Here is a 22,757-nt window from a genome sequence, read left to right on the forward strand (position 1 = left end):
GGGTTATCACAGATTGTCATCCTGATGAAAAGGTCCAAACGAACATCAACGCCTCGGCCCACCCGTCTCAAAGTCCACTGACATCCGATACCCACACGTGACACCATGTCAGTCAGCACGGGGGGGGGGGGGGGGGGGGGGGGCGTGTCTGTGGAGTAGCTTAGAGGTGTGTGAGTATGAGTGTGCCCCACTTTTGATGATTTTGTAGGTGTGGGTTGATTCTTCTGCTGTACTGATATGCATAAAGCATCTTAGGCTCTCAAACGAGCCGTGCATTATAGCCATTTGCCACATCACATTGTAGAATATAAAGTGACATAATGACTAGAAACAAATTCGCCCAAATAATTCTGACACAAATGGAGACGTTGAAAAATGCTCTACCCAAAAGTCTCAGGAGAGAATTCTTGCCAGCCTTACATTATAAACATTGACACATTAGATCAAACATGAACTTTCTTCATATCATATAAAGTGTAAAGACGACTAAACGAAATGCTATAAATCTTATGATTTTGAGAGAGAAATACAGATGTTTAAATTACCATGTCTTGGGAGAGAATGATTACCAACTGGCAATGGGACCATTTGCCACATTATAACTACTGCAACAAACATGAACTTAGACAGACTTTGATTAGCATATCAGGCTACATAAAACTCTACCATCCAATTATTCAGAGTTTTAACTCGGTATGTTTTTTTTTAAATCTGTTATTTTTTTGTTGATACGTTTTAATCTGATAAATGACCTCATTTAACCCGTGCTACACTGTCTCAAAGCCTCACCCCCAGATCCAGACAGCCAATAAGAACAAACAAATTCTTAACACGTCACACACACACACACACACACAAATGTTTAGTACTCCAATCACTGGGCACACTAACATACAAACGCTGAGAATAAATGTGCTTTAAAAGCAGTATCCCTAGACTGAGTTAATCAGAAAGGGTTCAGAATATCTGCACATAACCATGGTCCTGTTGTGGTCCTTGGTGTGCCATCAAGTCGGTCAGTACTGGACAGTAGTGCCGCATTTTCAGAAGGACCGTGCCTGACCACCGGTGCAAGTGCTTGGACTTGATGGAATTGTGATGCAACCAGAGCTGGACCATTGTCCCGGTGAGTGGTCAAGTATTGTCCTAGTTAATAGCCATGCTGTGGTCAGTACTGAGTCGCTGCTCTGGGTCACGGTGTAGTGCGGTCAGTTAGTACTGGATCTGTCTCAGCAGCAGCATGAGGTCTCGGACGCGTTCAGCGCGGCTGTGGGGGGACTGGTGCAGCGGCAGCTCAAAGAAGGAGAAGGTGAAGCTGCGAGAGAAGCTGAGGTTGGTGACGGGTCTGAGTGGGGGCAAGCGGGGGGCACGGGGGAGCCTGTGCTGGGGGGGCACCCTGCGCCTCACCCTCACAGCCCTGCTCCCCTCTGTGGGCGCTGTGACTGGGGGTGAGGGGGCAGGGCTCCGGACACCGACACCCCCCGACAGGTGACGGGGGAGTTGGGGGGGCAGGGGTGTGGGGAGAGGGGCGGGCGGCGGCGGAGGGATGCTGGTGAAGGAGGATTCGGATAGGGACAGTCCGCCCCACGGGGTCATGCTGTCCTGGGGAAGGTTGGCGGAGGTCTGGCCCGTCTGGGTGCGCTTCCTCCGTGCGGCCTGAGAGGGGCGCTGGTGGGTTGTCATAGTCGGCTTGGCTGTGGAGGAGGGGAGATTCTTCCATGTTGAACAGACAAGGCAGTAAATGTTCAAACAGACTGTTTTCAAGCTAACAACAAATGAGTTCTCAAACAACGAACACTGTCTTTCCCTAAGGACATCATTGCACGCGTGATTAGAACTGCAGAACATGTCATGTGACTTTTTTTTTTAACCACGATGCTGGACGCTCCTCTCTCTTTTCATTTTATCAACAAAACAAAAACAATAACAAAGGCGCTGGGGGCCGAACAGTGGCGCTGTTTCCCCCTTCATGGATTTCAGCTTTGAAGTACCTCCGTTTCTCACTGATATACAGTTGACATAGGGCGAGGTTGTCTTTGAATTTGTATAGTAAACAGTTTTAGAATTGTGTGTAAATGTGCCAGCAAAGTATTCAAGTGTATAAAAGTGTTTTACTAAATCAAGCATAGGCGACACACTGACTGTACAAAACATTAGGAACACCTGCTTTTTTCATGACATAGGCTGACCGAGTGAAATTATCCCTTATTTATGTCACTTCAATCCACTTTTATTAATGTAGATGGAGGGGAGGAGACAGGTTAAAGAAGGATTTTTAAGCATCGTGACAATTGAGACATGGATTGTGTGTGTGTGCCATTCAGAGGGTGAATGGGCAAGACAAAAGATTTAAGTGTCTTTGAATGGCGTATGGTATTAGGTGCCAGGCGCACCGGTTTGTGTCAAGAACTGCAACGCTGCTGGGTTTGTCACGCTCAACAGTTTCCCATCTGGCCAACTTGACATAACTGTGGGAAGGATTGGAGCCAACATGGGCCAGCATCCATGTGAAACACTTTCAACACGTTGTAGAGTCCATGCCCCTGATAAATTGAGGCTGTTCTGAGGGCAAAAGAGGGTGCCACTCAGTATTAGGAAGGTGTTCCTAATGTTTTGTACACTCAGCGTACAAAGGGAATCATTTTTCATGTGGATTTCCTTGCTCTAGTTCTTGCCCTGTGTCTCTCGGTTGATATGATCAAGTGTCTGTGTGTTGACAGAGGACAAAGTCAGAGGAAAACAAACACTTGAGAGCCAACAGAGAGGAGCGGAGTGGAGAGAGGAGCCAGGAGTGGAAACACGGAGTGGAGACAGGCGAGGAGACAGGAGTGGAGACAGGCGAGGAGACAGGAGTGGAGACAGGAGTGGAGACAGGAAAGGAGACAGGAGTGGAGACAGGCGAGGAGACAGGAGTTGGAGACAGGAGTGGAGACAGGAGTGGAGACAGGAGAGGAGACAGGGGTGGAGACAGGAGAGGAGACAGGAGAGGAGACAGGAGTGGAGACAGGAGTGGAGAGAGGAGACAGGAGTGGAAACACGGAGTGGAGACAGGAGAGGAGACAGGAGTGGAGACAGGAGAGGAGACAGGAGTGGAGACAGGAGAGGAGACAGGAGTGGAGACAAGAGAGGAGACAGGAGAAGAGACAGGAGAAGAGACAGGAGAAGAGACAGGGGAGGAGACAGGAGTGGAGACAGGAGTGGAGACAGGAGAGGAGACAGGAGTGGAGACAGGAGAGGAGACAGGAGTGGAGACAGGAGAGGAGACAGGAGAGGAGACAGGAGTGGAGACAGGAGTGGAGACAGGAGAAGAGACAGGAGAGGAGACAGGAGAAGAGACAGGGCAGGAGACAGGAGAGGAGACAGGAGAAGAGACAGGGGAGGAGACAGGAGTGGAGACAGGAGAAGAGACAGGGGAGGAGACAGGAGAGGAGACAGGAGAGGAGACAGGAGAAGAGACAGGAGAAGAGACAGGAGAAGAGACAGGAGAGGAGACAGGAGAGGAGACAGGAGAAGAGACAGGGGAGGAGACAGGAGAGGAGACAGGAGAAGAGACAGGGGAGGAGACAGGAGAAGAGACAGGGGAGGAGACAGGAGAAGAGACAGGGGAGGAGACAGGGGAGGAGACAGGAGAGGAGACAGGAGAAGAGACAGGAGAAGAGACAGGAGAGGAGACAGGAGAAGAGACAGGGGAGGAGACAGGAGAAGAGACAGGAGAGGAGACAGGAGAGGAGACAGGAGAAGAGACAGGGGAGGAGACAGGAGAGGAGACAGGAGAGGAGACAGGAGCAGGTCTCTTAGACCAGTTAGCATTGACACGGACTGATAACGTTAACACTGATGTTGCAGTGTCCATATTATATGCCAGCACTTTTCTTTATTGGAAAGGCAGTATGTCTGTTCACTGCATGCTGCTCCTAAGGAGCATCTTCAAATAGATACTGGATTGGAAGTCAAAATAGCAACACAAGGGGGCGTTTTCTTGTTCTTGTTATCTATTTGAAGACGCTCCCTAGGGGGTCTCCTCCGTGACCCCGAAATGGTCGCGGAGTGTGTCAATTCGTTAGTAGGCAAAGGGAAGATGGTCCTCCCCTCTTCGATAGCCTCCTTAAGGCGAGGAGGCACAAGTTCATCCTACCGGATTACTTCACAGAAGAGTGAATATCTGCCACACGCCTTCAGAATCAGCTGTTGTATTCTCTGAGGAGAAAAGCCTGCAGACATAAAAACTGTATGTATGCTACTTGTCCCTTTATCTATAAAATGTCTTGCACAACTAGTAAAATGTGTTTTTGTCCCTTTAGCTATAAAATGTCTTGCACAACTAGTAAAATGTGTTTTTGTCCCTTTATCTATAAAATGTCTTGCACAACTAGTAAAATGTGTTTTTGTCCCTTTATCTATAAAATGTCTTGCACAACTAGTAAAATGTGTTTTTGTCCCTTTATCTATAAAATGTCTTGCACAACTAGTAAAATGTGTTTTTGTCCCTTTATCTATAAAATGTCTTGCACAACTAGTAAAATGTGTTTTTGTCCCTTTATCTATAAAATGTCTTGCACAACTAGTAAAATGTGTTGTCACTTTATCTATAAAATGTCTTGCACAACTAGTAAAATGTGTTTTTGTCACTTTATCTATAAAATGTCTTGCACAACTAGTAAAATGTGTTTTTGTCCCTTTATCTATAAAATGTCTTGCACAACTAGTAAAATGTGTTTTTGTCCCTTTATCTATAAAATGTCTTGCACAACTAGTAAAATGTGTTTTTGTCCCTTTAGCTATAAAATGTCTTGCACAACTAGTAAAATGTGTTTTTGTCCCTTTATCTATAAAATGTCTTGCACAACTAGTAAAATGTGTTTTTGTCCCTTTATCTATAAAATGTCTTGCACAACTAGTAAAATGTGTTTTTGTCCCTTTATCTATAAAATGTCTTGCACAACTAGTAAAATGTGTTTTTGTCCCTTTATCTATAAAATGTCTTGCACAACTAGTAAAATGTGTTTTTGTCCCTTTATCTATAAAATGTCTTGCACAACTAGTAAAATGTGTTGTCACTTTATCTATAAAATGTCTTGCACAACTAGTAAAATGTGTTTTTGTCACTTTATCTATAAAATGTCTTGCACAACTAGTAAAATGTGTTTTTGTCCCTTTATCTATAAAATGTCTTGCACAACTAGTAAAATGTGTTTTTGTCCCTTTATCTATAAAATGTCTTGCACAACTAGTAAAATGTGTTTTTGTCCCTTTATCTATAAAATGTCTTGCACAACTAGTAAAATGTGTTTTTGTCCCTTTATCTATAAAATGTCTTGCACAACTAGTAAAATGTGTTTTTGTCCCTTTATCTATAAAATGTCTTGCACAACTAGTAAAATGTGTTTTTGTCCCTTTATCTATAAAATGTCTTGCACAACTAGTAAAATGTGTTTTTGTCCCTTTATCTATAAAATGTCTTGCACAACTAGTAAAATGTGTTTTTGTCACTTTATCTATAAAATGTCTTGCACAACTAGTAAAATGTGTTTTTGTCCCTTTATCTATAAAATGTCTTGCACAACTAGTAAAATGTGTTTTTGTCCCTTTATCTATAAAATGTCTTGCACAACTAGTAAAATGTGTTTTTGTCCCTTTATCTATAAAATGTCTTGCACAACTAGTAAAATGTGTTTTTGTCACTTTATACTATTATTTTGGGATTCCACCCTGTAAACGCCATTTCCCTGATGACACGCGATTAGAGGAGTCTAATTTCATACGAGCGCATTTCTGTCCACTTTTCCTCTCCTTGCCGCCTCTCCTCGATTACCTTTGACATTTTTCAAAAAGGAGGCCAGAGGACGCAGAAGTTGAGCCAATCTAATTGGGAAAAGGCCTAAATAGAAATTATAGTTAGTTCACTGCACCTGCTGGCTTACTCCCAGAGGAGCCAATCATAGGCAACCGATCCTGTGGCATCATAGATCCTGTGGCCTGTGATGACAGAGCAGAGAGATCAGTTTATCTCCATGATAAATACACAGCAAGTTGGTCAACAGTGTCACCAGTTTGTAGTACTGTACCTCTCTGGTGGGTGTGGAAGGCTCCTCAACTTGGGGGTCTTTTCTCCTTCCTCGGGGGGTTCGCTTGCTCACCTCAGCCCCGTTGTCACGGGCCCGGCTACGCCGAGGCATCCCTCACACCGCTACACACACACACACAAACTCTTCCTTTCTCGTCTTTAATCTTTCGGCAGACAACGCCTTCCGTTCAACTGAGCTCACAGCGAAGTTACTTCACCCTTCAGCACCGACTCCCTCCCACGCATCAATAGATCCCTCCCACGCATCAATAGATCCCTCCCACAAGTCCTCTCTCACGCTTCACACTGATATTTCTCCGGGTGATTTCAGCATACTACAGTTGAATTACAGGTCTTTTCTGAAACAACTCCAATCCAGCTGTTTTGCAGAGTAATTCCCATATACATTGGTTTGTACATGTCATCGGTCAGAAGGCATCACCTCCCTGCTCCATCTAGCTCTTCAAATAGTACTTCTCTCTCTCTCTCTCTGATTGTCATCAGTGAAGTTGGCACACTGACGGATGCTGGATGAAAGGCAATCGGAGACGTGAATAAAATATTCATGTTCATCTACTGCAGTCCTGCCCCACCTAAACCTGTGTACTGACCCCCATCCAGACCTCCATTTCACATTACAGAGGTGGAGTACATTACTACCCCCCCCCCACACACACACACACACACACACTCAAGTCAGTTGATTACTCCCACTTCCCTAGCCCTGACTGCCACACAAGCAGAAGCAGTACGCCACAAGCAGCCATACATCTATAAATCATTTGAGAAAAATATCTTGATTTAAATTAAGTTTATTTCAAAATCCAAATGTACATTATGAAGTGAAGGCGTTTGGGTTCTTTGGGTCATTTAGACCGTAAACCATTCAAGATATTCAAATAAACTAATCTTGTTCACTAATCTTGTTCACTTCACAACAGGTCATGTTGTCTTGTCATCCAGACAACGCTGGTGTAAAGACACTTTCACACACTCCTCTCTCCCTCCCACACAGCTCTTTCTTCCAGTTTTGTCCTCCCTGTTCCCTCCATCCTCCATGTCGGTCACCTTCAGCAGCTGTAACCCCTGTCCACAGACAACCACCCAGCCCCTATCCCCACATCCAGACACAGACCCAACCCCAGCCTCAATCCAAACCTCCAGCCCTGCTGCGTCTGCCACATGGGAGACGAACGCTCCCTGTTGGCTGAGTCCGGTAGTGGCCAGCCTCCATAGACACACCCTCTGGTCAGGGGATGTGGACACTAACAGGCCTGGGCTCAGCATCCTCAGGGCGGTCAGAGGGGCAGCGTGGGCTAACGCCACTGACCACTGAGACTGGACCTGTAGACACACTCTGCTGCCCCCTACCCCCTCCCCCTGGTACTGCACCCTGATGAGTGCTACTGACAGCTGTCCGTCATCTCCTCCGCTGGCCAATGCTATCCGGGCTCCGTCTGTATGTCCCGCCCCAAGGCCCTCCTCCCATACGGCCAGGGTGTTGACTCCACTCTGGTGGGCGGGGACTGTTAGACAGGGGCTGGTTGGGGCTAGGGCCGCAGTAGGGGGCTTGTCTGAGTTGGCTACGGTGCTCATATCCCACACTGCTATCCTTCCATCTGTGGCTGCGCTGAAGAGGAACACACGTCTGAGGGAGACAGAGAGGTGAGAGAACGTTCGGCTGATGTTATTATGAGGAGGTCAAAATGACGATGAGGGAAAATGTGGGTTATTCAGAACATGAATAGCATCTTGTGTTGCGTTGCCTTTGCAACCTGTCATGGAGCTGTCAGCCCCCCCAGTGCCTCACCGATTGCCGTGTCCATCCTCCAGGCTGCAGGGGGCGATGCTGAGTACACATCTCTCATGGTGGAAGCTCTCCCACAGGAGCTCAAACTTTCCCCTCAACTCACTGACTGAGAAGAGCCTGAGAGAGAGAGAGAGAGAGAGAGGGGGGGAGAGCGAGAGAGCGAGAGAGAGAGAGACAGACAGAGGAACTAGAAAGAAAGAGAGAGAGGGAGTGAGAGAGAGAGAGAAGAATGAGAAAGAAAGAGAGAGAGAGAGCAAGAGAGAGAAAGAAAGAGAGAGTGAGAGAGAGCAAGAGAGAGAGTGAGAGAGAGAGAGCATAAGAGAGAGAGAGAGGAACGAGAAAGAAAGAGAGAGAGGACCGAGAAAGAAAGAGTCAGAGAGAAGGAGAGAGAGAGAGGACCGAGAAAGAAAGAGAGAGAGAGAGAGAGGGAAAGACAGACATACTTTAGGAAAGGGGTCAAATAAAAACACTAGGTCCTAATCTTTTGTGTACCTCATGAATTTGACTGGTAGAATAATGATAGTGTACCTCACAGCTCCATCACTGCAGGCCAACGCCAGGAGGACCGACTCTGTCCCATCATCCACCACGGCAATGGACATGTACCTGAAAACACAAACAGCAGAGTAAAACATCAGATTGTGCTTGTGAGAGAATGGGCAGCTGCAAGACAGGATCTGTGTGTTGGTGTGTTCTCGTAGAAGGCAAGGTAATGTCTTTGTATGATTTAATTGAATGAAAAGCGAGCATTTATATAAAGTACAAGTTCAAACACCTGGTTTCTGCGTCCATTTTCACAGTCTTGTGTCGGTTCCGCATTCTCTCCCACTGATCGTCCAATCGGTGGCTGGCCACCTGTATCACCTGACAGGAGGGCAAGCCTAACTGTCCATTTCCTCCAATCAGCAGCCGGTAGCACTGCATCTGTGCGCGTCCACCTGCAGATACCAGCAGGGCAGAGAGGGACTCTGTCTGTTCATCTGTCCCTCTGTCAGTCCTTCCATCCAAACGTTTGACTGCTGTCAGAGTCCGAACATTTGAGATGTGGTCGGTGATGACCGACAACACTCTGACCGCGCCCGTCTGCGGTCGGACCGCCAGGACGGTCAAGCTGGTGTCCTCTCCTCCGGTCACCAGCACCTCCCAGCGGCCCTCTCCAGCCTCCCCCACTACCCCCAAGCGACACACACAGCCCACTCCCCTGCCGTGCAGCCCCTGTCTCAGGTCCAGGCTCCCTGCCCGGCTGGGTGCTTCCCCAGAGGGTTCAGAGGCCAGGACCACCCCCTGCTTGATGAACACCAGGGCCCCCTGGCCCATAGAGAGGCCGTCCTGGTGGGGGCAGTAGCTCCAGGACCGATGGCCTCCTCCACAGGGCACTGAGAGCAGCCTCTCCTGCCTCACGGGGTCCCACACCACAAAGTGGACCGAGTGGAAGCCCACGATCACAAAGCGGGCCTCTTTCCCACTTCCTTCTGGTTCCTGGGCCCTCTGCTCCTCATCAGAGTCTTGGGGTTCCAGAAGCAGAACTCTCTCCAGCCACTCCATCCCCCTGCAAGCCCGCTGGACCCTCAGAACCTCCAGTCCCTCTGGTCCAACCCGGAGGACTCTCACACAGCCATCTCTCCCCGCACTGTACAGCAGCCCCTGGTGCTCTGACACCCACGTCACCCCCTGCTTTCCATGCACCCCGAACAGAGAGCTCACAGGCTGGAGGGTCAGCCCTGCCCTGCTGGCCTCTCTCTCCTCATCCTCCTCTCCGACTACCACGTCCCCCTTTTCATCATGGCTTTCAACCAGCCCATTATGTGCCTCTCTTCCCCTCTTTTCATCCTCATGCTCTTCTCCAGCTCCCCTCTTCTTCTCTTGGTGGTGTTCACTCTCTTCAAACAGCAGCAGTGATCCTCTCCTGTCTCCACATACCCACAGTGCCCCCTGTGGGCGGTTGAGGTAAACTACAGCAGTGAGCCAGCGTTTGGCACAGGGAGGCAGAAGGAGAGGACGGAGTGGTTCCACCCTGAGAGCCAGTCCAGTGTCTCTCATCTCTACCTCCACCTGCCAACGATGGACCAGGCCCTCTGCTCCGGATGCCAGCAGGTACCCCCCTCGCCCCTGCCCCTCTGCCTGGCCCTTCACCCACAGCACACTGTGAACTTTCCCTGGCCCTGCCCTCAGCAACACCCCCGCGCCAGGCTGCGACAAGGGGAAGACCTGCACCCCTCCACTGAGGCTGCCTAAAGCACACAGCCCCTCCCTGGATGCAGCAGCCCCCCAACCCCTCACCCGTAGCACCTCCATCACACAGTAGGACTGGAACTCAGGACCCCCCTCCCATAGGAGACCCCACCGCCCCCCCTCATAGAGGTAGACCTCCCCATGGTCTGTGTTCACCACCACCCTGCCCTGGATCCAGTGCCCATCCCCCACCACACCCACCACCTTGGGGACGCCTCGGCCCTGGAAGCCTAGGTCCACCAGGATCTCCGCGTCCCCCTGCCCTCCCTCGGCATCTCCCTTCTCCTCCTCCCCCCCCACCCGCCACAGGCGGATCCCTCCATCTGCCCCTCCGGTGGCCACCCACCTGCCCTGGCCGTCCCCTCCCTCACTGACTGCCAGCGCCCTCACCCCCCCGGACCGGTGGCCTTTCAGTGTCCGAGCCACCCTCCCCCCACCTCCCCAGTCCCACAGCAGACAGGCCCCGTCCTCCCCAGCGCTGTACACCCGTCCAGGGGACAGCTTGACGGAAAACACCCTGGCTTGGTGTCCATACAACACCCGCAGACACGTCGGGCTGGGGTCTCCACACCCCCCTCCAGAACCCCCCAGGTCCCCCACCCCCCAGACCCTCACACTGCGGTCGTCCGAGGCGGAGGCCAGCCAGCCAGTCTCCCGGCGGTAACAGAGGCTAAAGATGACGCCACTGTGACCTGGCAGACGCCTCTCCACTGGGGCCTTCCCGCCCGGCTGTGCCCCTCCTGGCCTCCAGAGCACCAGCTGGTTGAACACGGTCCCCCCAACCAGGACAGAGTCCTCCCAGTTCCCACCCAGGAGCAGGGCGGAGTACAGCAAACACCCCTCCTGGCAAGAGCAGAGGGCCAGGACGCAGCCCTCAACAGGATCCAGCAACAGAGCAGCGTTGTGGGCCAGAGCCACGCCGAGGAGTGGACCTTTCTCTCCAGAGACCCAGCGGACATCCAGGGCCCAGTCGGGCAGCTCCATGAGGGGGCCCAGCGTCTCTAGCCTCTGCCCTCCAGCACTCAGCCTCAGCAAGCGCACAGCCTTCCCTCCAAACACTACCACCTCATCGTCTGGGTCACTGGTCCGTCTGTCTCCTGTCTGTGGTTTGGGACGAATCCCATGGATGCGGTAGTTGAGGAGCACGCTCAGTGAGGTGGAGGCTTTGGACTGAGATTGGAGGCGGTACACTGTCAGGATTGGACCCTCACCTGTATGGACGCATGCACATGTCAAATATCTAATCACACTTAATGACAGCGCATAGGAAGGGACAAAGGAAGAGAGGAAGGATACAATGTATAAGTATTTGGAACATGGCCCAGATCAGATTGATCATGCAAGGGTTTTTAATGTCACAATCACTAGCACAGTGAAATACCTTTCTTGCAAACTCAAAACCCAACAATGCAATAATCAATAGCAATGTAATACTAGAAAAAACATGAGAAATAAGAAGAAATATGAACAACACAATAAGTAAGTAACATACTATATACAGGGTCAGTTCAATACCATACTATATACAGGGTCAGTTCAATACCATACTATATACAGGGTCAGTTCAATACCATACTATATACAGGGTCAGTTCAATACCATACTATATACAGGGTCAGTTCAATACCATACTATATACAGGGTCAGTTCAATACCATACTATATACAGGGTCAGTTCAATACCATACTATATACAGGGTCAGTTCAATACCATACTATATACAGGGTCAGTTCAATACCATACTATATACAGGGTCAGTTCAATAACATACTATATACAGGGTCAGTTCAATACCATACTATATACAGGGTCAGTTCAATACCATACTATATACAGGGTCAGTTCAATACCATACTATATACAGGGTCAGTTCAATACCATACTATATACAGGGCCAGTTCAATACCATACTATATACAGGGTCAGTTCAATACCATACTATATACAGGGTCAGTTCAATACCATACTATATACAGGGCCAGTTCAATACCATACTATATACAGGGTCAGTTCAATACCATACTATATACAGGGTCAGTTCAATACCATACTATATACAGGGTCAGTTCAATACCATACTATATACAGGGTCAGTTCAAAACCATACTATATACAGGGTCAGTTCAATACCATACTATATACAGGGTCAGTTCAATACCATACTATATACAGGGTCAGTTCAATACCATACTATATACAGGGTCAGTTCAATACCATACTATATACAGGGTCAGTTCAATACCATACTATATACAGGGTCAGTTCAATACCATACTATATACAGGGTCAGTTCAATACCATACTATATACAGGGTCAGTTCAATACCATACTATATACAGGGTCAGTTCAATACCATACTATATACAGGACCAGTTCAATACCATACTATATACAGGGTCAGTTCAATACCATACTATATACAGGGTCAGTTCAATACCATACTATATACAGGGTAAGTTCAATACCATAATATACAGGGTCAGTTCAATACCATACTATATACAGGGTCAGTTCAATACCATACTATATACAGGGTCAGTTCAATACCATACTATATACAGGGTCAGTTCAATACCATACTATATACAGGGTCAGTTCAATACCATACTATATACAGGGCCAGTTCAATACCATACTATATACAGGGTCAGTTCAATACCATACTATATACAGGGTCAGTTCAATACCATACTATATACAGGGTCAGTTCAATACCATACTATATACAGGGTCAGTTCAATAACATACTATATACAGGGTCAGTTCAATACCATACTATATACAGGGTCAGTTCAATACCATACTATATACAGGGTCAGTTCAATACCATACTATATACAGGGTCAGTTCAATACCATACTATATACAGGGTCAGTTCAATAACATACTATATACAAGGTCAGTTCAATAACATACTATATACAGGGTCAGTTCAATACCATACTATATACAGGGTCAGTTCAATACCATACTATATACAGGGTCAGTTCAATACCATACTATATACAGGGTCAGTTCAATACCATACTATATACAGGGTCAGTTCAATACCATACTATATACAGGGTCAGTTCAATACCATACTATATACAGGGTCAGTTCAATACCATACTATATACAGGGTCAGTTCAATACCATACTATATACAGGGTCAGTTCAATACCATACTATATACAGGGTCAGTTCAATACCATACTATATACAGGGTCAGTTCAATACCATACTATATACAGGGCCAGTTCAATACCATACTATATACAGGGTCAGTTCAATACCATACTATATACAGGGTCAGTTCAATACCATACTATATACAAGGTCAGTTCAATACCATATTTACAATGTGCAGGGATACTGGAGTGATGGAGGTAGATATGTATAGGGGTAAGGGGACTAGGCAACAGGATAGAAGATAAACAGAATAGCAGCAGCTTGTATGTGAGTGGATGTGTGGGTGTGTAGAGTCAGTATAAATGTATGTGCATATTATGTGCGATTGAGCAGATGGAGTGTGTGTGTGTGTGTGTGTGTGTGTGTGTGTGTGTGTGTGTGTGTGTGTGTGTGTGTGAGTGAGTGAGTGTGTAGGGCCCTCTGAGTGTGCATATAGACAGTACAAAAATATAAATAAAAGGTCAACAAAGATGTAAGCTTAACTCATATAGTCTGTGTAGCTATTTTTGTTAGATTTTTATTGCTTGTGGATAGAAGCCGTTCAAGAGTCTGTTGGTGCCAGACTTGATGCACCGGTACGGCTTGCCGTGCAGAAGCAAAGAGAATAGTCTATGGCTTGGGTGGTTGGAGTCTATAATGATTTTCCGGGCATTTCTACCACACCGCTTGACACAGATATCCTGGATGGTAGGGAGCTCGGTCCAAGTGATGTACTGGGCTGTCCACACCAACCTCTGTAGCACCATGCGATCGAGAGCGGTGCTAATGCTATGCCAGGCAATGACGTAGCCAGTCAAGATGCTCTCAATGGTGCAGCTGTAGAACCATTTGAGAATCTGAGGACCCATACCAAATATTTTCAGTCTCCTGAAGGGGAATAGGTTTTGTCGTGCCCTCTTCACGACTGTCTTGGTGTGCTTGGACCATGTTCTTTATCGGTGATGTGAACACCAAGGAACTTGAAGCTCTCAACCTGCTCCACTGCATCCCCATTGATGAGAATGGGGGTGTGCTCGGTCCTCTTTTTCCTGTAGTCCACAATCCTCTCCTTTGTCTTGATCATGTTGAGGGAGAGGTTGTTGTCCTTGCACCACACGGCCAGGTCTCTGACCTCCTCCCTATAGGCTGTCTCGTTGTTGTCAGTGATCAGGCCTACAACTGTTGTGTCATCGGCAAACTTAATGATGGTGTTGGAGTTGTGCCTGGTCTTGCAGTCATGAGTGAACAGGGAGTACAGGAGGGGGCTGAGCACGCACCCCTGAGGGGCCCGTGTTGAGGATCAGCGTGGTGGATGTGTTGTTACCTACCCTTACCACCTGGGGGCGGCCGTCAGGAAGCCCAGAATCCAGTTGCAGAGGGAGGTGTTTAATCCCAGGCTCCTTACATTATTGATGAGCTTTGAGGCCACTATGGTGTTGAACGCTGAGCTGTAGTCAATGAATAACATTCTCACATAGGTGAGAATAGGTGAGGTTCCTCACATAGGTGAGGTTCCTTTTGTCCAGGTGGGAAAGGGCAGTGTGGAGTGCAATAGAGATTGCATCATCTGTGGATCTGTCGAGGTCGTATGCAAATTGGAGTGGGTCTAGGGTTTCAGGGATAATGGTGTTGATGTGAGCCACGATCAGTCTTTCAAAGCACATCATGGCTACAGACGTGAGTGCTACGGGTTGGTAGTCATTTAGGCAGGTTACCTTAGTGTTCTTGTGCACATGCACTATGGTGGTCTGCTTAAAACATGTTGCTATTACAGACTCGGACAGGGAGGCGTTGAAAATGTCCGTGAAGACACTTGCCAGTTGGTCAGCGCATGCTCGCAGTACACGTCCTGGTAATCTGTCTGGCCCTGTGGCCATGTGAATGTTGACCTGTCTAAAGGTCTTACTCACATCGGCTTCGGAGAGGGTGAACACAGTCTTACAGAACAGTTGGTGCTCTCATGCATGTTTCAGTGTTATTTGCCTCAAAGGGAGCATAGAAGTAGTTTAGCTCGTCTGGTAGGCTCATGTCACTGGGCAGCTCTGGCTGTGCTTCCCTTTGTAGTCTGTAATGGTTTGCAAGCCCCGACACATCCGACGAGCGTCAAAGCCGGTATAGTACAATTCAATCTTAGTCCTGAATTTATGTTTTTCCTGTTTGATGGTTCGTCGGAGAGCATAGCAGGATTTATTTTAAGCTTCCGGGTTAGAGTCCCGCTCCTTGAAAGTGGTAGCTCTAGCCTTTAACTCAGTGCGGATGTTGCCTGTAATCTATGGCTTCTGGTTGGGGTATGTACGTACGGTCACTGTGGGGACGCCGTCATCGATGCACTTATTGATGATGCCAATGACTGATGTGGTGTACTCCTCAATGCCATCGGAGGAATCCCAGAACATATTCCAGTCTGTGCTAGCAAAACAGTCCTGTAGCTTAGCATCTGCTTCATCTGATCAGATCACTGGGATCTAGGCCTGTTCCAGAGAAAGCAGTATATCGTTCGCGTCGGGCTCATCAGACTCGTTACAGGAAAAAAAGGATTCTGCCAGTCCGTGGTGAGTAATCGCAGTCCTGATGTCCAGAAGTTATTTTCGGTCCTAAGAGACGGTAAGTTTAAAAAAGTTACAAACAACGCAAATAAACTAACAAAAAACACAATCGGTTGGAGGCACGTAAAACGTCTGCCTTCTTCTCCGGCGCCATTCTAACAACCTCCTGAGCATCTTCACGACTATGTGAGTGTGTTTGGACCATTTTAAGTCTTTAGTGATTTTGACAACGAGAAACTTGAAGCTCTCGACCTGCTCCACTGCAGCCCCATCGTTGTGAATGGGGGCGTGCTCACCCCCTCCACCTTTCCTGTAGTCCACGATCAGCTCCTTGGTCTTAATGACGTTGAGGGAGAGGTTGTTGCTCTGCCACCACACTGCCAGGTCACTGACCTCATCCCTGTAGGCTGACTCATCCTCGACGGTGATCAGGCTTACTGTTATCACTAAACATGATGATGATGATGGTGATGATGGTGTTGGAGAAGTGCGTGGCCATACAGTTGTGGGTGAACAGGGAGTACTGGAGGGGACTAAGCACACACCCTTGTGTGGCCCCTGTGTGGAGGGTCAGCGTGGCGGAGGTGAAGTTGCCTATCCTCACCACCTGGGGTCGGCCCGTCAGGAATTCCAGGATCCAGTTGCAGAGGGAGGTGTTCAGACCCAGAGTCCTAAGCTTGGTGACAGGCTTGGAGGGGACAAAGGGCGTTGAATGCTGAGCTGTAGTCAATGAACAGCATTCTCACATAGGTATTCCTCTTATCTAGGTGGATGAAGGCACTGTGGAGAGCAATTGAGATAGCATCATCTATGGTATGGACATTGGGGTGGGTCTAGAGTGTCTGGGATGTTGGAGTTAATGTGTGCCATAACCAGCCTCTCAAAGCACTTCATGATTACAGATGTGAGTGCTACAGGGCGGTAGTCATTATGGCATGAAGCCTCAGTTCTTGGGGACAGGAAGGATGGTGGTCATCTTAAAACATTTTGGGATTACAGACTGGGACAAGGACAGGTTGAACATTACTGTGAATATGCCTTGCAGCTTTGACAAGGCAGTAAGGACGGTCTTGTATTGTCTAGCCAGGGATTGGCTAATAAATCACGGGCTAGTTCGACCATTGCTAGCTGTTCCAGCTAGGAGAAAGACATTGATAAGTTGCTAGCATAAAGCAGAGATCATCAACTACATTCGGCCACAAGCCTATTTTTTCTTGAGGGCATGGTCAGGGTGCCCGAAACATAATTACAAATAATTTGTACACAGCAAATTGACCACAAGAAGCCCAAACAGATATAATATTTGACTAAAACCTAATCATTTCAAACCTTGCTTACATATGTATATGATCAGATTAATCTCTTTATTATGTGTGGAAATACTTTGGAACAGATTTCCACAATCAAAATCACTTGATATAAGATGTACTTTCCTTCCAAATCGAGAATAAAGAAAGTATCGCCAATAACAGGTTAGTTGAAAAATGGGCGCAGGCGCTTTCCATTAGCCAAGCTGTGACGCTGTATGAGCCATGGCATATCAGTTATAACTACGTAACTAGCCAGGGATCCCCTACCTGTCAGCAGGCACTCCTCCCTTAGGAACTCCAGAGCTGTGACAGGGACTACCAGGGCTGCCGTCTCAATTGCCATCATCGCTGGCATTGACACACTCCCTGCGGAAAGCCTCTCATCAACAGCACCCGATAACCTGCACACATACAGAAACATTAACTTTAGCTAGTAATCTTCTCATCCCTCCCCAAAAAATCATTTTGCATAGTGAGATGACGTCAACCTGTCAGCTAGCTATGTGTGTGTGCTTGATAATTTGGGGCTTTAGCTGGTATTCGTTCTCTTATTATTTCAATGTTTCTCTTATGAATGAAAACCCGAAAAAAAGGAGGTTGCCATTGCCAATCAGTGCAGCACAGTGATATTCACAATTTATTACAATAACCTCTGATTTCCTGTCAACACCAAGGGAGGGAAATACAATATAGCCGAAAACATGCTAATAACTTTTTATTACACTAGGTAGCCAACTACTTAGGTAGTCACGCAGATGAAAGGGGGTTAGCTAGCTAGCTAACGTTAGCTAGTTATAACAATATTTGACTTATAATTAGCTAAGGATAATTAGCTAGTCATGTCTAGGCCACTGTCTTGGAAATAACATGGCTAGTTACTTACATATCTATCTAGATGCCAGGAAAATATTTTCATTTCTTGACAACAACAAAAAAGTATTCATTGTCCTTTCGTGAATTTGTTCTGTTCTTCTCTCTGAGAACTAGCTAGCTACCCATGCGTTTCTTCCGCACGCATCCAATCAAACGTGGCCACACTGACATAATGCATCGCACTTTGCAATAAAGCGGACAGCCATTGGTTCAAAAAAAGAGTCGAAAGTGCTATTTGCGTAAAATACGCAGGTTTGTTGTTTAAATTTCGCATCCGGCCGCCAAACATGAGGGGGTGGTGGTGGCAGGACAACAAAGTGTTTGTCCACGATAATTCGCCGCTCTTATTGGCTGTCTGGTTGCATGTGAGTAATAACAACAAAGCATATGTTTATTTGTTTTAATTTACAAATAAAATGTACATCCAAATAAGCGCATGTATATGGGGAATTTTAGGTGTATTAGCTTGGCTAGCATTATTACTGTCATCTTGCTAACCTGCTAGGTAGCAAGCAAGGCATTCGATATAAAGGCTATTCAATTCCGTCCCGAAACGCTATGTTTTTGTTTGTACCTGGTAGTTAGTTTCACTCACCTGATGTCCCAGGTCTGAATTATTCCCTTGTATTAAAAGGAGAGGATGAACATTCGGTATCCCTTGGGAATGATGGCACGTGTTCTTAAAAATCTCAACCTTGCTGTAAAGTGTTCATATCAATCTGAATGTCATTCTTTTGTTTTCTTCTACCCCGACCCAGAGATTAATAATCATCACAGAGTGGACCACAGCTCCATAAAGCACGGTTCATCGTGTAATTTGACTTGACAGTGGACACCCACGTTCTTCTGTAGCTAAACACTGCATAACAGATGGTTATCCCAGTAAAGATGATGCCCTACTGTGGATTACAGTACCATTCATGACAATGACACACCCACCAAGTAAATGCATGCACCAAGCAGTTCTTCCACATGATCTCTGACAGGACATCAAGTTGGACTAAACCTCACAACCAACGCTCACTGAAAACACCCTAGTTTCAAAATCAACTCGATGCTCATGGAAAGAACAACTTCACAAAGACTTAAAACCTAAATCAACCTCCTACAGTATGTTGGTTGGAAGAGAATGCCCCAATTTGGCCTACTGCGGCCCCGTAATCCCTCTCGCACACGAACCCGAGCAGGACTAGAACCCTCACCTCCACTCCGTTGCCTTGGCGACCAACAACCATGTCGTACCGCACGCCCAATTTCACCATGCAGCAGAAGCTCTACTTCCTGCAGAGGATCCAGGGCGTGGTGCACACAGTCCAGGACTTCAGGAAGGACACCAACACTACTGTGCACCGCAACGCCGTGTGGGCCGAGGTGGTGGAAGCCTTCAACGCTGCCTTCCCCGACCGGCCACCGAGCTCGGTGGGCACCATGAAGACCCTGTGGAAAAGGCTGAAGGTGGAGAGCCGCCAGGCGCTGCACCGGCGCCAGGAGCAGGTGGTCGCCGGCATGCCTGTCACGGCCCTGACCGAGGTTCAGCGGGAGATTACGGCCATGGTACCCAACCTCATCTCCAACCAGGACGACATGGACGGAGAGGTGGGCTACACCGGCCTCAGGCCTGGCTCCCCCACAGCAGGTAATACCACACTACTCTCAGGGCTGCCGCTAAGATGAGCTTGTCGATATTGAGTTCACGCATTTATCAAACGTGCATTCCTTAGATGATAGGCTGATGTGTTGTCAACCAATTTGCTCACACACGTGTATATATGGTGCTCGGGGAGACGGTTCCAATCTCTGTCTCGCTGTCTGCCTGTGTGACCTAGTGACGTGTACTGCAGCGACCAGTGGGAGTGACCAGGACGATGCTGATAACAGTCACAATGAGGTAACGTGTCACAGCTAGAGCACATCTCCATAGACAATCCTCTAGTGTACGATGATCTTTACATATGAACATGCCAATACCACTGAAAGAGCTTCTCGTATAAGAGGACACCATGCAGTTGAAATCTAACCCAGTCTGTGTTCCCCAGGAGAGCGAGAGTAAAGACCAGGTAGCCATGAGCATCGGCATCGCCTCCTTCACAGCACTAGCAGGAAGTGACGGACCCCTCCGGATCCCCTTCTCCACCAGCCAGCCCAACGCCTCCACTCTCACTCACAGTGAAACCTCCTGGTCTGGGACATCCCCGTCCTTCCTCCCTCCGCCCATCCCATCTGCCTCATCCTCCAGCCTGTTCACCTCTTGCCCCGTGAACTTTGACCTGCCCTACGTCCCCCGGGCCGCCCCGCAACCCCTCACCTCTCTGGCAGCGGCAGCAGGGCGGGGGTCCGAGGACCCACGGTACGGGCCGCGCATGCTGGAACTGTCGGAGTTGGAACATGAGCAGAGGATGAGAGTCCTACAGATGGAACAGAATGTTTTAGAAGACAAGAGGAAGGCGGTGAGGCAGAAAGAGAAAGCCTACAGGCTAAAAAAGAGATACTACCAGGCTAAGCTGAAGAAGATGGGGGAAGAGGTACGACCGTGCTCGAGTAGCGAGGACACTGATGATCAAATAATTTGACGGTTATTTTGTTGCTTTTATGTTTTTATGAAGATTATTTTTTTTTAAGTTTCTGACAGTTTCAGGTATTTGTGAAAACTTTAGTAAAATCTTTTTTTGGTATTCCTTTTCATTGCTGCCCTAGATCTGTAGGAGTTTTGTTTTAATGGTCTGGTAGAGATCTCTGAATGTGAAAAGAGACCTGAAAGAGAGGAGACCCTCCGGAAACAAACTGTCAAAACTAGTCTGCTAAAACGGTTGTTTTCACCAGGGAATGTCACTCACAGAAAATAGGACTCAAACAACATCTTGTTAGGAATATTTCTTATTTTTATGTTGGTAACCGAGGAGCAGCTGTTTCAAATTCCCCCCCATGCCGACGGGATAGCACATACCCCAGAATAAGCACACAAACTGACAGTCCCCCGTTCCTCTCTCCCTCCCTCCTTTCCTCCATCATTACACTTCAATGACTTCCCTCTTTTCTCTCACACTTCCTTTTCTCTCAATGCATTTTGTCACAGTGGGAGAGTCAGCTCATACGAAACATTACATGTTTTAAAAAAAAAACGACATTTGAACACCGCTGCATACTCTCTTTTATAAATAACACGCTCTCACACAAAATGACAAAGTAATAAATAATATAGATCTTATGTCTGTACAAGTTAACAGTACTGCAGTAATAAATCATATAAAAAAGAACTGACCAGTGGCAAAATAACTGGAGCAGTTAAACATAGATGGAATATAGCGAAGGATGGATATCGGGGACCCTGGGGAGATTTTTGGCAATAATACTGTCACATTTATATTAACTTACCACAACCCAAAGACATAAAAAAGATTAAAGCAGGTCGTTGAAAAGAGGTTTGCAGACCGTCGGGTGTAAGAGACGAGTCGTTTTCTTTCTTCAATCTGTCTTTTCGTCCTTCCTCTAATGAGTAATAGTCCCTCGATTGCTTCTCTCTTTTTCACTCTTATCTTTTTGACCCACTTTTCTTTCTCTGGTCCACGCGTCTCTTTAGTGTTGTGTTATTACATGTTATGGCCCTGGAACAACTGGTGCACCGGTGACTCGTCCTCTGATCTTGCCTTTTCATCTCAGAGCCAAAATGTAACACCACTTTAGGGCTTTAGGTGCTAACCTAAACGTGTTCTCTCTCTACCTCTCATACCACTCATAAACCCCAGAGGTTTACGTGACCATTTTCCCAACAGAGGGTTTTGTACACTAAAAGTAACCAAATATCAGGCAGAGAAACTATTAGATATGTATCGGTACTGGTGTTTTGTTTGTGATATATAGTAGCACAGAGAGAGATATATGATGCTGCAGAATAGATGACTGACATTCAAAAGCAGTGGGTCTTTTCTTGGATTAACAGAGCACTTCCATCTAAACAGTATTCTGACCAACTGAAGAATGAGATACTCAAGCCTCTCAAATATCAAAGTATGTTCGCTTTCTTTCTTGTTCACAATCATTTGTTCTGTCAGATCCCTCTTCCATAGAATTCATTCCTGTTTACAATCACCCGCCCCCAACACCTTCCTCGTCCTATCATGTCTCAGGTCTCACAATCTCATCCAATCAACACTAACCGACCCCTGTCCCTAGTTTTATACATATAGCTGACGGGTTTGAGGAAACGTTTCAGGAGAACGGTATTTTGATTCAAGGGCTATTGCCCCTAGCGACAGATTCCATTCACACCTCGTTCGCAACCGCACACAGACGCAATCTTCAAAAACGTCACAAGAGATTTTTTTTTTCTTCCTTCGCCTCTGATGAAAAAGATACAAAAGGTATAAAAATGTTATGTACAGGTTCATCTTTTTCTTAGCGGTTCAATCCCGATCCTTGTGTTCATGACTAAATCTGAGGATCGAAGTTCATTAAACATTAGTAGCTAAGGTAGCCAGCACATCCATCGTATAGCCCTCCTCCCCATACTGGTTGCTGGTTATAACAGAACGAACCAGGCACCTCCAAACTCCAATCTCACTGTCTGCCTTTCTTCAACACTTAGATCCTACAGTATCCCAGGGTGCTTCAGCAGTCCAGGGTGCTCCTTGACCTCTCCCCGGCCCCCCACACAGTCCTTGGTATCCCCAATACAAAACACAATGCATTGTGGGATATGGAGGGTGTCATCAAGACTGTCCTTCACTTCTGTTGACTCTGTGAAGAGAAAAGAGAGCCCCCACAATCAGTGGC

The 22,757-nt window shown here is 47.2% G+C and overlaps 4 protein-coding genes across 4 annotated transcripts in view; 1 reads left to right on the forward strand and 3 right to left on the reverse strand.

The window, feature by feature from the left end:
* Window positions 1-146: 146 nt before the first annotated feature.
* On the reverse strand, window positions 147-6,303 carry LOC118966048 (WAS/WASL-interacting protein family member 3). Its single transcript, XM_036987998.1, has 3 exons — window positions 6,066-6,303; window positions 5,910-5,976; window positions 147-1,694 (listed from the first exon to the last, which is right to left on the reverse strand). The coding sequence occupies exons 1-3, from the start codon at window positions 6,174-6,176 to the stop codon at window positions 1,213-1,215; spliced, it is 660 nt and encodes a 219-aa protein (XP_036843893.1). The 5' UTR covers window positions 6,177-6,303; the 3' UTR covers window positions 147-1,212.
* A 557-nt stretch (window positions 6,304-6,860) lies between these two features.
* wdr6 (WD repeat domain 6) lies at window positions 6,861-18,196 on the reverse strand. Its single transcript, XM_036987992.1, has 6 exons — window positions 17,998-18,196; window positions 17,382-17,515; window positions 8,650-11,317; window positions 8,403-8,480; window positions 7,875-7,991; window positions 6,861-7,712 (listed from the first exon to the last, which is right to left on the reverse strand). Coding segments are annotated over exons 1-6 (3,705 nt in total). The 5' UTR covers window positions 18,000-18,196; the 3' UTR covers window positions 6,861-7,006.
* A 36-nt stretch (window positions 18,197-18,232) lies between these two features.
* LOC110532080 lies at window positions 18,233-21,106 on the forward strand. The gene is made up of 4 exons (XM_021615690.2): window positions 18,233-18,352; window positions 18,746-19,623; window positions 19,814-19,875; window positions 20,024-21,106. Exons 2-4 carry the CDS (start codon window positions 19,221-19,223, stop codon window positions 20,555-20,557), a joined length of 999 nt encoding a protein of 332 aa, XP_021471365.2. The 5' UTR covers window positions 18,233-18,352; window positions 18,746-19,220; the 3' UTR covers window positions 20,558-21,106.
* The window catches only part of LOC110531177 (cadherin EGF LAG seven-pass G-type receptor 3), a 53,426-nt gene continuing 51,517 nt past the window's right edge, over window positions 20,849-22,757 (reverse strand). The window contains exon 35 of the mRNA XM_036987990.1: window positions 20,849-22,721. Within this exon, the coding sequence (XP_036843885.1) occupies window positions 22,694-22,721 (28 nt within the window). The 3' untranslated portion in view covers window positions 20,849-22,693. The remainder of the gene's footprint in view (window positions 22,722-22,757) is intronic.

The sequence above is a fragment of the Oncorhynchus mykiss genome, chromosome 9, assembly GCF_013265735.2.
Source record: "Oncorhynchus mykiss isolate Arlee chromosome 9, USDA_OmykA_1.1, whole genome shotgun sequence".
NCBI classification, from domain to species: domain Eukaryota; kingdom Metazoa; phylum Chordata; class Actinopteri; order Salmoniformes; family Salmonidae; genus Oncorhynchus; species Oncorhynchus mykiss.

Bases quoted from the DNA above. Each gene is read 5' to 3' on its own strand.
- LOC118966048 (XM_036987998.1), bottom strand. From the start codon at position 6,176: ATGCCTCGGCGTAGCCGGGCCCGTGACAACGGGGCTGAGGTGAGCAAG. The intron at 5,977-6,065 runs GTACAGTACTAC...CTGTCATCACAG, and splicing joins CTTCCACACCCACCAGAGAG to GCCACAGGATCTATGATGCC. The intron at 1,695-5,909 runs GTGCAGTGAACT...CCTCCTCCACAG, and splicing joins CTCTGGGAGTAAGCCAGCAG to CCAAGCCGACTATGACAACC.
- wdr6 (XM_036987992.1), bottom strand. The intron at 11,318-17,381 runs GTAGGGGATCCC...GCGTCCATACAG, and splicing joins GGAGGAGTGCCTGCTGACAG to GTGAGGGTCCAATCCTGACA. The intron at 8,481-8,649 runs GTGTTTGAACTT...TTGTGTTTTCAG, and splicing joins AAAATGGACGCAGAAACCAG to GTACATGTCCATTGCCGTGG.
- LOC110532080 (XM_021615690.2), top strand. From the start codon at position 19,221: ATGTCGTACCGCACGCCCAATTTCACCATGCAGCAGAAGCTCTACTTC. The intron at 19,624-19,813 runs GTAATACCACAC...TGTGTGACCTAG, and splicing joins GCCTGGCTCCCCCACAGCAG to TGACGTGTACTGCAGCGACC. The intron at 19,876-20,023 runs GTAACGTGTCAC...TGTGTTCCCCAG, and splicing joins CTGATAACAGTCACAATGAG to GAGAGCGAGAGTAAAGACCA.